General features: G+C 42.5%; 2 protein-coding genes across 3 annotated transcripts; one reads left to right on the forward strand and one right to left on the reverse strand.

Annotated features, from left to right (window-relative positions):
* On the forward strand, positions 70–8,201 carry LOC8084086 (cysteine-rich receptor-like protein kinase 6). The gene is made up of 7 exons (XM_021453598.1): positions 70–910; positions 6,159–6,290; positions 6,397–6,536; positions 6,660–6,870; positions 7,038–7,275; positions 7,378–7,543; positions 7,681–8,201. The coding sequence occupies exons 1-7, from the start codon at positions 70–72 to the stop codon at positions 7,930–7,932; spliced, it is 1,980 nt and encodes a 659-aa protein (XP_021309273.1). The 3' UTR covers positions 7,933–8,201.
* On the reverse strand, positions 10,023–13,634 carry LOC8081710 (cysteine-rich receptor-like protein kinase 6). 2 transcript variants are annotated; one of them, XM_002462927.2, is made up of 7 exons: positions 12,587–13,631; positions 11,955–12,092; positions 11,739–11,866; positions 11,243–11,450; positions 10,918–11,155; positions 10,669–10,819; positions 10,023–10,571 (listed from the first exon to the last, which is right to left on the reverse strand). In XM_002462927.2, exons 1-7 carry the CDS (start codon positions 13,488–13,490, stop codon positions 10,290–10,292), a joined length of 2,049 nt encoding a protein of 682 aa, XP_002462972.1. In that variant the 5' UTR covers positions 13,491–13,631; the 3' UTR covers positions 10,023–10,289. The 2 variants fall into 2 exon arrangements, with proteins under 2 accessions (XP_002462972.1, XP_021307783.1); XM_021452108.1 differs by having other exon boundaries at positions 10,918–11,450; positions 12,587–13,634.

The raw sequence follows: 14,215 nt of genomic DNA on the forward strand, positions 1-14,215 counted from the left end.
TCCATCCTCTCGACAACATGCATGCATAAATGAATGACACGTTCCCCACCTAAACGCACACATAGCACAATGGCTCAAGCTCAATGCCCCTTGCCGCCATTGCTGCTGGTCCTTGCCGCTGTCGTGCTGCTCGTGCCGCGAGCCGCGGGTTACCCATGGCAGGTATGCGGCAAGACGGGCAACTTCACGGCCAACAGCACGTACCAGGCCAATCTCGCCCTGCTCGCCGTCGCCCTGCCCAAGAACATCTCATCGTCCCCGGACCTCTTCGCGACCGCCGTCGTCGGCGCCGTCCCGGAGCAGGTCTCGGCGCTCTCGCTCTGCCGCGGGGACGCCAACGCCACGACCTGCTCCGCCTGCCTCGTCACGGCCTTCCAGGACGTCCAGAACATGTGCTCCTTCGACAGGAGCGCCGCCATCTACTACGACCCCTGCATTCTCTACTACTCCGACGACGGCGGCTTCCTCTCCTCCGGCGACAACGTCGCGTCAGCGTCGACGGACCGCATCAACCTCCGGAACGTCACGTCGGACCCGGCCCGGTTCAACCGCCTCGTCGGCGCGCTGGTGAACGCCACCGCCGACTACGCCGCGTACAACTCGACGCGGCGGTACGCCGCCGGGGAGGCCGACTTCGACCAGGAGTACCCCAAGGTCAAGGTGTACAGCTGGGCGCAGTGCACGCCGGACCTGACGCCGGCGCAGTGCAGGGTATGCCTCGCCGGCATCATCGCCGAGATGCCGAGGCTGTTCACGGACCGCGTCGGCGGCAGGGTTCTCGGGATCAGGTGCAGTTACCGGTACGAGGTGTACTCCTTCCTCAACAGCCCGGTGATGGTCCAGTTGGCGTTGGGATCCCCAACACCGGCGATGGGGCCCACGAGTGTCACGCCTGCGGCTGCTGGAGGAGGTGAGTGAGTATTGATCGCTTGCCTTGCCTGCTACCTCGTGTGGGACTCTAGGGGAAACATCTTATTTTGGGATGAAGAGAGTACAAAATTCAGTGACTATCAGGCTTAATTAAAATAAATCAATGACACTGCATCTCACAAATGATCAACGGCATAAACCCACAAGAACAATCAACAGAGATAGAGTTATCATAAAGAAGTGAAACTGTTTTTTTAGAAAAAGTATTCCGAATTTTAGGAATCCACCAATTTGAACTTTTTATTTAATCTAATATTTTAAATATTTTAGTGAACATTTCATCAATATAAGAAATAACTTGCATATCATCATTGTCCTAGCTGAAATGATTTTTTTGTCCCTTGGGTATAAATCCAACATTTAAGATGATTCTTCCACAAAATCATACGAAGATCTACTAATAAATAACCTACTGTCCCAGCATACTCCCTCTGTCCCTTTTTAATTGTCGTTGTTGGTGTGCGTGCCACAAGTTTGACTCGATTTGTAGAAAATACGTGCAACATTTGTATCTCCAAATAAATTTGTTAAAAAACTAGATTCAAATATCTTTCTAATGATACAAATTATGTATTATAAATATTAATATTTTTAAATATATAATTACCGGTAGTTGTTTTTCAAAAAACACAAGCGACAATTAAAAAGAGATGGAGGGAGTACATAATGGCTTACGACCTCAACGCTGCCACCCTGGTACCCTTTGACTACTACCACATCCGTTCTAAATTATAACTTATACTATAGAATAGAAAAATTATAGAAAATGTGTATTAACATCTACAAGTTAAATGAACTTCCAATATTTTTTCATAATGTTTGTGTATTTTTTCTATTAAATTGATATTTTATATGTTTGTGTATTTTTCTATTAAATTGGTCAAATAAAAAGTTTGACTTAGGACAAAACCAAACTAAACTATAACTTGAATTGAAATTGAGGGTGTACGTTTTTGTATGGTATATGTTGCGCCCCTGTCATCCCTAGATAGTGACAATGGTCAATTCCTGCGGGTCTTTCGGCTAAAGAAAATTGTATGATTTATGAGAAGAAAATTATACAAAACATATTTAGGCTTTCAATATAATTAATGATAAGTTGAGAAGGAGGGAGGGAGTAAAATGAGCATAGTTCCGCTGATAGTTAATATGTCTACTCTAGTTTAGGTCCTCGAGGTAGGAAAGATGCTCACAATATGGCTAGTTATTTTTAATGATACTCCTAAATGATATGTTTACATGGGTGAGGCACATGTTGGACCATGTGGGATACTGGGATGTATTGAAATTAAAAAAATTGAGAGAGAAGGCGCATGGATAATCATATGTCAAGTTGAGAAGTCAAGGCAGACGACACGTTTATTTCATATGGTTGGCTTGGTCTAAATCCTAATAATGTGCTTTATTATTGCCACTTGAACGAGGGTACAAGGAAATGAAGAAGAGGACGACGTATTGGACTTGTTGTTTGGAATCTGTCCACCCAAGTTTAAGTTTTTGATTTGACACGAATGCTCGTATTTTATTAGATTTATTCTAGGATTTAATGACCCTATGTTTTAAGTGGTAGGCGACGTTCCTGTTGACAGCGAGGCACCTGATTTAATAGTGTTATACTTTCAGTGTTAGGCGACGTCCCCCTTGACAGCGAGGCGTCTATGATGACTTTGTAAATCTCGAGATGTGTGGACTCAGTCTTTCGAAGGTGCTCATAGGAGTAGGGTTTACATATGTGTGTTCATAGGGATGAGTCGAAATCTGTCGACTCAGTCTTTTTTTTTGAGTAATCTAGAGGGGCCAAGGCTAAGAAATTTATTGAAAGAAACGGTGGACAACGAGCCAGTACAAGATTAAGGAAAAAAAAAGAAACAAAAAAGAGAAAACTAAAAGGAAAGACTATGGTAGAGAGAGAATCCATTCTTGTAGATTTTGATGGAGACTTTCTTTGACTCTATGCAGAAAGTAGGGTCAATTTCTTCTTGAAAACTAATTTGGCCGCCTGAATTGATGGCTGAACTCCTTCAAAAATCAGATTGTTCCTTGTTTTCCAAATAGACCAACACATCAAAATCGTTGTGGCCATGAAGAATTGAGACCGCATCTGATCTTTGATCTGGGAAATAGCATCCGGGAACGTAGAGTTTGTAGGTGCTTCAATCTGAATGTTCTGCCAACACTGAGCTGCAAAAGGGCACTGGAGGAACAAATGCTGAGCGGTTTCCTCAGTGCTATTGACACAAAACACACAGTCATATGATTGGAGCTCCATATTTTTCTTCTTAGAATGTTCCTGGTGTTCAACCTATCACTGATTAGCAGCCAAAAAAACACCTTATGCTTAGGTTGACATTGTGACTTCCACAACCACTTATAAGCGTCATGAATCTGGTTGTGTCCCATTAATAGCTTGTAAGCTTTTGAAGAGCTATACTGATTCCCCCAACTGTATTTCCACTCATCGGTCCCTGAGACTATGGTAGCTCTTGTAACAAGGAAATTAGTTGTTGCAACTGCTAAAAGGCTTGAGTTGAAAGTGGTAGTGCAAAAAGATCAATTGGGTCATCAGTACTGAAGACCTTCTTGGCAGAGACCAGTTCATTTTGCATAGGAGAACAATTCAGGCATGGCAAGTTGAAGTTCCTGACCATTCCATTTGTCCTTCCAGAATAATATACTCTCTCCATTTTTCAGGTTCGGGCATGCTAGCTCTTTGAAGTTCCCTATGAGTTTATGTTGTCTCTCCACTAGAAGGAATCTTTCCTAGTTCGTCCTGGCAGCTTCCCATCCTTGTAATACTTTTCCCAGATCATTTGCACCCAGAGAATATCTCTTCTGTTGAAGAATTTATCCAAATTTTTCATCAGAAGAGCTTTATTTTGTTCCCCTATGTTAATGATCCCCAGTCCACCCTCTTGCCTTGATTTGCATACCATCTTCCAAGCTGCCTTAGGGGGTTTTCTTGCATTTTTCTCATTTCCCCTCCATAAACAGTTTTTTCTGAATTTATCAATTCTTTTAATCACTGTTTTTGGGATATCCAGCGTGCACATATAAAAGGTTGGTAATGCAGTCAACACTGCATTAGTAACTTCCAGTCTTCTAACCTGAGTTAAGAAAGCAGTCACACTTCCTAATCTCCTTTCACACTTATTTAGAAGAGGTAGGTAATCCTGGATCACTGGTTTGGTTAGCCCCAGATGCAGTCCTAAATAAGTGAAAGGGAAAGTTCCTTTCGAGCAACCAAAGGTGTTAGCAAGGAATTCCACCTTATGTTCCGGCACATTGATTGGTAGCATCATTGATTTCGTTAAGTTCACCCTAAGCCCGGTAGCTTCAAAGAAGGTGTTGATGACTGACTTTAGGAACAGAATTTGTTTTGAATCCCCTTCCAATATGATGAGAGTGTCATCAGCATACTGAACCAGTCTTTCGGAGGTGCTTATAGAGGTAGGCATTGCGTATATGTGTTCCATGAGTGTACATGTGTTCTACTGTGTAATTCTAAAAAAATTGACTTACAACAAAATTAAAGTGAATTATAATTTAAAATACAGATCGCATGCACCTTCTTGTGTGTTATATTATATATCTTGTCCCTGTCAAACTACTATGTGGGACTATATAGTCACATGTCAAGTTAAGCAGTTGGGGGAAACGACACGTTTGTTTCATTTGCTTGGCCTGTCCCAACGTGCACTACCATTGCCACTTGACCGAAGGCACACGAAAATGAAGGAGAGGACGACATATTTGGAGCTGTTGTTTTGTCTTGGCAATGTTTTCCATAAGTTCTTTTCAAAGGTGTGTAGCCACACCTACTCAAATATATGCTACGTACTCTGATTTTAAATAGTCATACCAAACAATGGCAATGGGCTATACGTATACTGAGTTAGTGTATTGACGCCGGAAATATTCATGTTTTGTATTTATCTAATTTATTGCTCATCATAGTATACACATCCTGTTTCGAATAGTGTATTAGATTCTAAAAAAAACAACAACATTGTAACACTGGTACTTAGAGTAGAATAACTCCAAGAGACTCATACTATATTTTTTTGAACGAAGAGACTCACTATATTCTCCCTAGTTTATAGGAATAGAGATTGTTTTTTTTTTGAAAAAGAATACTCTTCAATATATTCTCTAATTAGATCTTCAAATATAGACATCATCTGTTCCGAATTCATGCTAACCAATGATAAAGAGTGAGGATGACTCTTTAGAGTAAACACAAGATATAAAAAAGTTGTTGGAAAGTACAAAGATATAGAAAATATTTTTTACTCATAACTCTTCAAATGATGATTTAGAAAATAAATTTTTTATTAACCAATTTAATAGAAACATACACAAATATTTGAAATATCAAATTTAATTCATTAAAGTTTTTATGAAATATATTAAAATTTTATTTATTTGAACATATATATATGTATAGATATATATTTTCTACAAAATTTATCTAAGTTATAATTTAGAACGAAGAGAGTTGTAGTCAAAGGGAACGATGGTTGCAGCGGTGAGGTCCTAGGCTAGGTATGGTGGGAGTTAGGTTTTTTAGATCTTCCTATAATTCCCGTGGAATCATCTAAAATGTTGGATTTAGAATCAAAGGGCCAAAAGGAAATAAATCATTTCGGCTAGGACAATGATCATTTGTGAGTTACAACTTATTGAGGTAACGGAGCTATATATCCTCGTTTACTCTCAAGGACAACATATTGCAATGGTTACTAAAAATATAAAAGATTAGATTAAATAAAATAGTTCAAAATAGTGAGTTTCTAAAATTCAGAATACTTTTTATAAAAAACAGTTTGACTACTCTCCAAACGTTGCGTGCACATGTGTAAAAATTGCTTCGTTTCTTATTAATACATGCTGACTTGGTCGAATCTTTCAAAAAGAGAGAGAACAAATTTTAGAAAGACACTTGAAGATGCTTTTAGGTTCAGCTTGAATTAGCTAGAGCTAGTTGGAGCTAAAAATTATCCCCAATTAGTTAGGAGTTGGCTAGTTGGCTAACAGCTAGTTGAATACTTGGCTAAAAAAATAATCCCATTTATTTGATATTAACCTTTCTGTGTTTGGATAGGTTAGGGTTAATTTTAACTAATTTCTAAATAGCTAATATTTAGTTTTTATAACAAACAACCCCTTATTCGAGCCGTCCTGATGTTTTTTTTACGTTGTACAACGATATCAATTCACAACACTGGCAGGGAGGAAGTATAGCGTCCCCGTCTCCGTACTTGTAATACTGCTGCCGACCATAGCAGGTTTGCTGGTCATTAACCTGCTCATCTGGCTTTGTTTGTGGAGAAGGAGACCACAAACAGGAGGAACCCAATCAAGTATGTAGTGTGCCGAATTATTCTTCCCTCATCCGCTACAGGTTTGCAGCTTGAAGTGTTTAGATGAAAAGGCAATTGGTTTGCTCACGCTTCGATATTTGAACAGATCCCACTCATTCCACTGAAACAGAAGGCATGGAGAGCATAGAATCGATGATCATTGACATCTCCACCCTGCGAGCTGCGACGCGGGATTTCGACGAGAGTAACAAGCTCGGCGAAGGCGGGTTTGGTGCAGTGTACAAAGTACTTATAAACTTGCCAATATCAGAGCTTGATTGAGCTAATAAGCCTGTATATATTCCATTGATATTGTCATTGTCAACAACTAAGCTCGCATTATTATTGTTATCGGTTTTACTGGTGCAGGGTACTCTCCCGGACGGCAATGAAATAGCGGTGAAGAGGCTATCAAGGCAATCAGCTCAAGGAATCGGAGAGCTGAAGAATGAGCTCGCCCTGGTTGCCAAGCTTCAGCACAAGAATCTCGTCAGTCTAGTAGGCGTCTGCCTGGAACAGCAGGAGAGGTTGCTCGTCTACGAGTTTGTTCCCAACCGCAGCCTTGATCAGATACTCTTCGGTACGGTAACGATAACGATAACGACACTTGAATGCTGCCTACCTAGACTAATTCAATTCAATCGACGAATTCGCGATTGTCATATCCTCCAGATCTTCGATCTCCTTCTGTAAAATCTGACATTAAACCTTGATGATTCGCTCCTGCTTTTAATTTCCTTTGAGCAGACACTGAGAAGCGTGAACAGCTGGACTGGACAATGAGGTGCAGCATCATACACGGGATAGCTCGGGGCCTGCAGTACCTGCACGAAGACTCTCAGCTCAAGGTAGTCCACCGTGATCTCAAAGCGAGCAACATCTTGCTGGACATGAACATGAACCCCAAGATTTCGGACTTCGGCCTTGCGAGGCTTTTCAGACGAGACCAGACGCAGGGTGTCACCAATCATGTCGTTGGTACCTAGTGAGTGTCGCGTCTCCGCCTAGCTAGTTCCTCGAATACCAGATATCATATCCAGGGACGTACGATCTTGACTAGCTAGGTTTTGGATGTCCATTGTTCCAGCGGTTACATGGCGCCGGAGTACGTGATGCGCGGGAACTACTCCGTCAAGTCAGACGTGTACAGCTTCGGCGTCATGGTCCTTGAGATCGTGACGGGAAAGAAGCACAACGTCTGCCGGGACGACGACGCCTGGCGATCGCGTGATGAAGACGATCTCTTGAGCCTCGTGAGTGCTTCATTCCCTGCTCAAGTGTAATTCATAACGTAAACCGGCCTTGCGTAGCAGAGATGTCGTCTTTTTTACTCTTAACTAAACCATGGATCATGCATCATCCTCGATGCACACATGCATGCATGGCGCAGGTATGGGACCACTGGACGGCCGGGGTGGTGCCGGAGGCGATCGTAGACCCGTGCCTGGGAAGAAGCTGCTTCTGCCGGAGCGACGTGCTAAGGTGCATCCAAATTGGTCTGCTATGCGTCCAGGAAGACCCGGCAGACCGGCCGGTGATGTCGTCCGTCGTAATGATGCTCGGAAGCGACACGGTCTCCCTTTGGAACCCGTCCAACCCGGCGTTCTACGGCAGGAACAGGGCGCCGGCCACCTCCAGCTAGCACATCGTCCGGCGAGTATACCGCGCGCGTGAGAGCAATAATGCAATCATGCGTACATACAACTTTAATATTAAAAATATCTTCATTTGACACAAAATATAATTTTCGTGAGACGACAAGCCCTTGTGCCCTATTAATATGCTGCTGAAATTTTATATTATTTTCTCGAGCATTTTGACAACCTTAAATGTACAAACTAAAAACTATAAAGTTGTAAATATCATTGAAACCTACATCTTTGGTATAAAATGTATCTTCATTTGACCACATATACAGAGAAAGATATTATTTTCTATTGTGGCAAGCCTTGGTATGTAATTATTATGATGCTGAACTTTTATATTATTTTTTGAGCATCTTAACATTCTAAAATAAAAAAACTCAAAACTAGAAAGTTTTAGATTTCATGAAAAAAACTCAGACTAGAAAGTTTTAGATTTCATCGATACCTAAATTTTTATATAAAAATCATCTTCATCCGACTTCATATTAAAGAGTTATGATTCTTCGAATGTTCAATTTTGTCAGACCACTTCCGGTGACATGACAAAACAATACTATCACGCCAATGAGAGTGGCACGACAAGCTTTTCTACCTCGTCCAACATGGCAAACCTTGCCGCGCCACATGTATTGGCGCGACAGCGTTATTTGGTCGTGCCAGCGGAAAAGGGTCAGATTCTTAGATACGGATATTATTAAAAAAGGATTAAAAATCTGAAAACTGACAGGTATATATAGTTGGGGAAAACTCTCTCACCTCTTTCTAATTTCACAATTTTATCTGAATCAAAATTTAAATCAGAAACTGGTTGAATTGAGTATGTCACAATGTCGAAACTGGAGCTAAGAAATAGAAAGAACTAGACAAGGTCTAGAGGGAGGTGAATAGCTCAACATAAAAATTTCACGACACTAGAAGCATCTTTACTGATATAAAAAAAACTTAAGCCTCCAAAACCTGGCTTCAAAACCTTTCTTAAACTATTAATAAAAAAACACTTTACCACCGGTTTCCTTTTATTTATGCTTAAAAATATACATGCCATCATCTCCCGTACATACTAAGTTGCCAACCGTGGATGAATAACTCGTCATCATGGCCAGCCATCCCTAGCACCCTAGCTCATACCCAAAACCTTCAAAATGGAATCTCCATTGCCTGATCTGCCTCTCCGGCGAACCTCTTAGGCGAACCTCTTAGGCAGCGGCGAAGGGGTCATAGCCATCCATCTGGCATCATATACTCACACCTAGAACCACTAAAACAAAGTTTCCATTCCCTTTTCTATCTCCTAGTATTCTTAAATATGAAAATAGTGGTAGGAGATTCAATTTCAATGATAAACGTTCAAGCAGAGGCAACAATAGAGAGCTCAAGAAAAAAGACACCAACACTAATAGGGGATAAAGGTTGTCCGTGTATATTTCGTGTGGATGCCTCCGTTTTTTCAAGCATGGATAGATTGGGAGTTAGGGTAAGGATTTGTTAAATTAGATTTTTTTTTCATTATGCCATAAAACAATATTGGGAGTTGGTTTACACTGTGGGAGATGTTGTAAAGCAGTGGATCAACAAAATTTTGAAAGCTATGCATATTTTTTCAAAATTATGAAAGAGGTTCTACTACTTTAAGACAAAACTCAAGTTAACGAACAAATCAGCCTTATATTTTGACAAAAAATTCAACATCACAAGATCGAAACAATTCAAACACAAGAAAAAGCAAGACACAAAAGTGTTTGTTCTGAGGTTTTGCTTAGCAGCCAAGGTTTAGTCTACCTACGTTCTAAATTGTTGAGAAAACAAAAAAAGCTTATGTCTCTTCCAACCCTATCTCTTCTTCGAGTGATTGGCAAAGCTTAGGTTTGAGAGTTCTTACAAGAGATATCAGGGCAACACAAATTTTCCTAATCACTCCATAGAGCTTTGGTGCTTTAATAAGCGATGCCTAACCATCTAGGGGCCAATCTCTAGAATAATAAACACAAGTCCAACATCTTCACCAAGTAACATGTTCTCAATGCTCAGGATCTTTCTCACAGGCTTTCCATTCACTCTGGATCCTAAATTCTCAAAGAGTCACTCAAGAAACCAATGGAAATAGTTCGGGAGAATATATATAGTGAGCACAACCTTTTCCAATGAGTAAGCATTTCGATACTTTCTGAAAGCTTGTAGGACCTCTAGCAAGAGAAACTTTATATTTGAGAATTCAGTAAGAAACTAATAGTGAGCACAAATTGTTACACTTCATGGTGAATTCCACGTTTCTTTCAACTAATATACAACAAGAAACAACAAGCAACAATATGTCAATATTCATATATAGATGTGCATTAGGCCTCAGCCTACACTACCTCGCAGAAGGATGCGAAATAGTACCCGAAGTGTAAGAGTAACCTGAGCTTGCATCCAAGAAAAAAGTTGGTCTTGCAGCAGGAGGTAGAGAACTAGTAGTATCATCATCGTTGAGCATCACCGTAACATCTGACATCGTGGGTCGATCCATTGGACTCTGCTGAAGGCACCATAGGCCAATGTTAACACATTTTAGTACCTCATTCTCTGAGTAGTTTCTCCATAGAGAATCATCTATAATCTCTGCAAGTGTTCCCTCAGACCAGTGCTTCCATACCTAGCATTGATTCCATGTGTTCACAATTAGCAACAATATAGATAGAAATTTTATTAGTCTTATAGGTAGGATAGCGTATTTATGGACAAATACTCACAATGCTTATAATATCCTCATTTTGCTCATCGACGTAATGCCCAGTGTTTTTTTGTCCTGTTACAATCTCTATAACAAGTATGCCAAAACTAAATACATCTGATTTTGTGGAGTATTGTCCACGCATCACATACTCGGGAGACATGTAGCCACTGCAACAAGAAGAATTAGCAACAAGGTTAATTAGAGGGCATTATGTATTTAAATCAAATATTGAACAATTAACTCCTTTGTGACAATGATTGATTACAATGTTCCAATGATGTGGTTTGTGATGCCTCGAGTCTGGTCTTGCCCAAAGAGCCTGGCTAGTCCAAAGTCACCAATCTTAGGGTTCATATCTGAATCTAATAAAATGTTGCTCGCTTTCAAGTCACGGTGAACTATCTTCTTCTGAGAGTCTTCATGAAGATATTGCAATCCACGTGCAACTCCTTCTATTATCTTGAATCGTTTCCTCCAATCTAGTTGTCTTTTCTCCTCATGATCTAAATGATAATCGAGTCTTAAGGTTATAATAAGTATAAAAATGTTAACAACATGTGTATATTCTTTGAAAAGATTATTTATAGTACCAAAAAGAATATTGTCGAGACTTTTGTTGGGCATGTACTCATAGACGAGCAACCTCTCTCCCTCTTCTAAGCAGAAACCCTCCAATCGAACAAGGTTTTTGTGATGAAGTTTGGACACCAAAACTAGCTCATTTTTTAGTTCTTCTAGCCCCAGATCTGAACCCTTTGGCAGCCTCTTCACGGCCACTTCTCGTCCAAAAAGATCTCCCTACATAGTTTTCATTATCACCATGAGTTAATTAAATAAATAAATATAAAATCATGGAATGTTCCAAAAGCTTCAAAGTATTATATGTCATAGTAGTTGAAACTTTTTTATAAAAAAACATGAGTGCAAGTCCATGATTTATATATATATATATGTATAATTCGTACTTTGACAATCTGGTATAAACCAACTATCTCATGTACTTTGTTGTACAATAATAACATAAACCCTTATAAATATTGCGATAAACATGCAAATGAACTATTAATGGAGAGGGTGTCATCATACCTTGTAAACTGCACCAAACCCCCCTTCACCTAGTTTATTGCTTTCATCAAAGTTATTTGTTGCTACTTGTAGTGATGACAATGATAACAATATCGACTTGATGCTTTCGATGTCCTCAACCATATAAGCTAGTAAATTTGCACTGGTTTAGTTTTGAGTGCTTAAAGACCAAAAGTTATTGTAGCTCGATACCAAACTATACACATAAGGACTTACTTTGGTGGGAAAGATTTGTTCCTTGAGATGTTCTCTTCTTACAAACAATCCATATGCAAAGGGCTACGACAGCTACTGCAACGATAAATGCTATTGGCAATATAATTCTGAGAAGTTTGCCAGCTGAATTCCTTTTACCTGTGATTTTGCCAAAATGAAAATTTCAATTCAAGTTTGTCTAGCAGTTGATGTGTCGGCTTTCATTTGTTTGCTCACCATTGTGATGATGTTGTTCAGTGTTACTATTACTATTTATATGCCCCAACAAAGCCTCCATGTTAATGTCATGAGAAACTCTAGGGAAAAAGGTACATTATAGAAATACTCACAATAATCAGAAACGATATCCGACGTTTAATTTGTACACCCGAATCATCATCATAAACAATAATACATGTTGGATCTATCTTGTTGTATTATCAATTATTCATCTCTGTCACTATGAAAAATACATAAAGTAACCCCTAAATTTGTATCCACATCTGTCATTGTGAAAGATATTAAAAATAACACTGTAAATTTTGTATCTAAATTACTTACTTCTGTCATTATAAAAAGATATCCAGGATAGTAATCTAGAGGAATCACCAGTACTCGAGGTAATCTAGAGGAATAAGCAATTGCGCACTCACCTCCGGTGGTGCCCGGTACAACATCAGTTGAAGGCGCCGGCGCTCCGTTCATCTGCAGCTTCAGCATCGGGCTGCCGGTGTAGAAGTTTTCCCCTTCGATCCTCAGGTTGCAGCGCGAACCGGCGAGCCTGGCGCCCACCTGCCGGCGGTCAAACTGGACGTCCCACCACTGCGCCAACAGGTCGTCCAGGCAGCTCCGGCACTGCGCCGGCGATATGTCCCCCGCGCACTGCGCCATGGACCAGATGCCCGTCGGGAGCTGCAGCTGTGGGTCGAGCCCCACCATCTGCCCCGTGGCGAAGTATTTCCTCGGAGACGACGACTGGGCGGAGCCGCTGTCCACCGCGTATTGCACGGTGGCGTTGAGCAGCCTGGTGACGGCGCCGTCGTAGGCCGCGACGTCGTCGACGCCAGCGGGGACGCGGTAGCCGATGAGGCCCTTGAAGCCGGTGTTGTCGGTGGAGGCGAGGAAGTCCGTGGGGGCGATGCGGACGTAGCATTGGTTGTAGACGAGCGCGGCGTCCCGGCTGCCGTTGCAGACGCGGTACACGTCCTGGCCAGCGTTGGTGCCGCAGTCGAAGCAGTCGGTGGCGCTGAGGTCGCCGCGGCAGAGTATGAGCCCGTAGACGGCGTCGTCCGCGCCGCCCACGCCGACGGAGCCCGTCGCGAACAGCGCGGGCGTGTTGGACGCGTTCTTCTGGAGGTTGAGGATGAGCTGCTTGGTGTTGTTGGCGTAGGCGCTGCCGGCCGAGTAGTTGCCCGTGGTGTCGTCGCACGTCGGCCACGGACCCACCCACGCCTGCGCCGCCGCGGAGGAGACAAGCGTGAGCGTCACGGCCGCCGCCAGCAGCGCTGCTGCCGCTGCAAGCTGGGCGGGGGCGCGAAGGGCGCGCCCGCTGTGCATGGCGCACGCCAAGGGAGAACTGGTGAGCTGGATTGACGGACGCGGAGAAACTTGGCAACTTGGCACGGAGAGGAGCTCAGAGAGGATGCACCATCATCAGCGATGTATGCGACTATGCGTGGCAATGGCATCGGTAGCCGGTACTAGTAGTATATGATAGCAGGCAGCTGGGCGGGTGGGTCTCCATATAACGACAGCGACTTGCCGGCGACTCTTGCCGATCGATGCGTTCTCTTTGGAAATTTTTACGATGAAATGGAAGCGAATTCCAAAAGGCAAAAGCTGACGGAAAGATGAGCTGCAAGTTGCTTGCCCAGTTTCGCAGAAACCTGAGCAGAGCAGCTGCACGTGTTTCTACTTGGTAGCACTGGTATTTGGTCCAGTCTCTAGTGATCAGAGGCGCATGCATCCACTTGAAGACAGCGGCGCGGCTGGTGGTTTCTTCGGTCGCGGAGACTGCTGCAGGAGCAGGACGTCGCACAAAACAAAAAGATCGAGGTCAAGTCGTTGCGGACGGACTTTGCGGAGTGCGGGTATGTCTAGTTGAAGGTCCACACTCACACCGTACCTAACACACTCAAGTCCTCGCCATCTTCGGGCATGCACCGGACGATCAACACGGCGCGCGGCGGCGTGAATGGGGACTGCGGAACGGATCAAGGCGCGCATGCATTCCCGCGCGGCGCGACGCAACCTGAGCACCTGCGAACACGATACGTACTTGA

This window comes from Sorghum bicolor, chromosome 2 (genome assembly GCF_000003195.3).
Source record: "Sorghum bicolor cultivar BTx623 chromosome 2, Sorghum_bicolor_NCBIv3, whole genome shotgun sequence".
NCBI lineage: Eukaryota > Viridiplantae > Streptophyta > Magnoliopsida > Poales > Poaceae > Sorghum > Sorghum bicolor.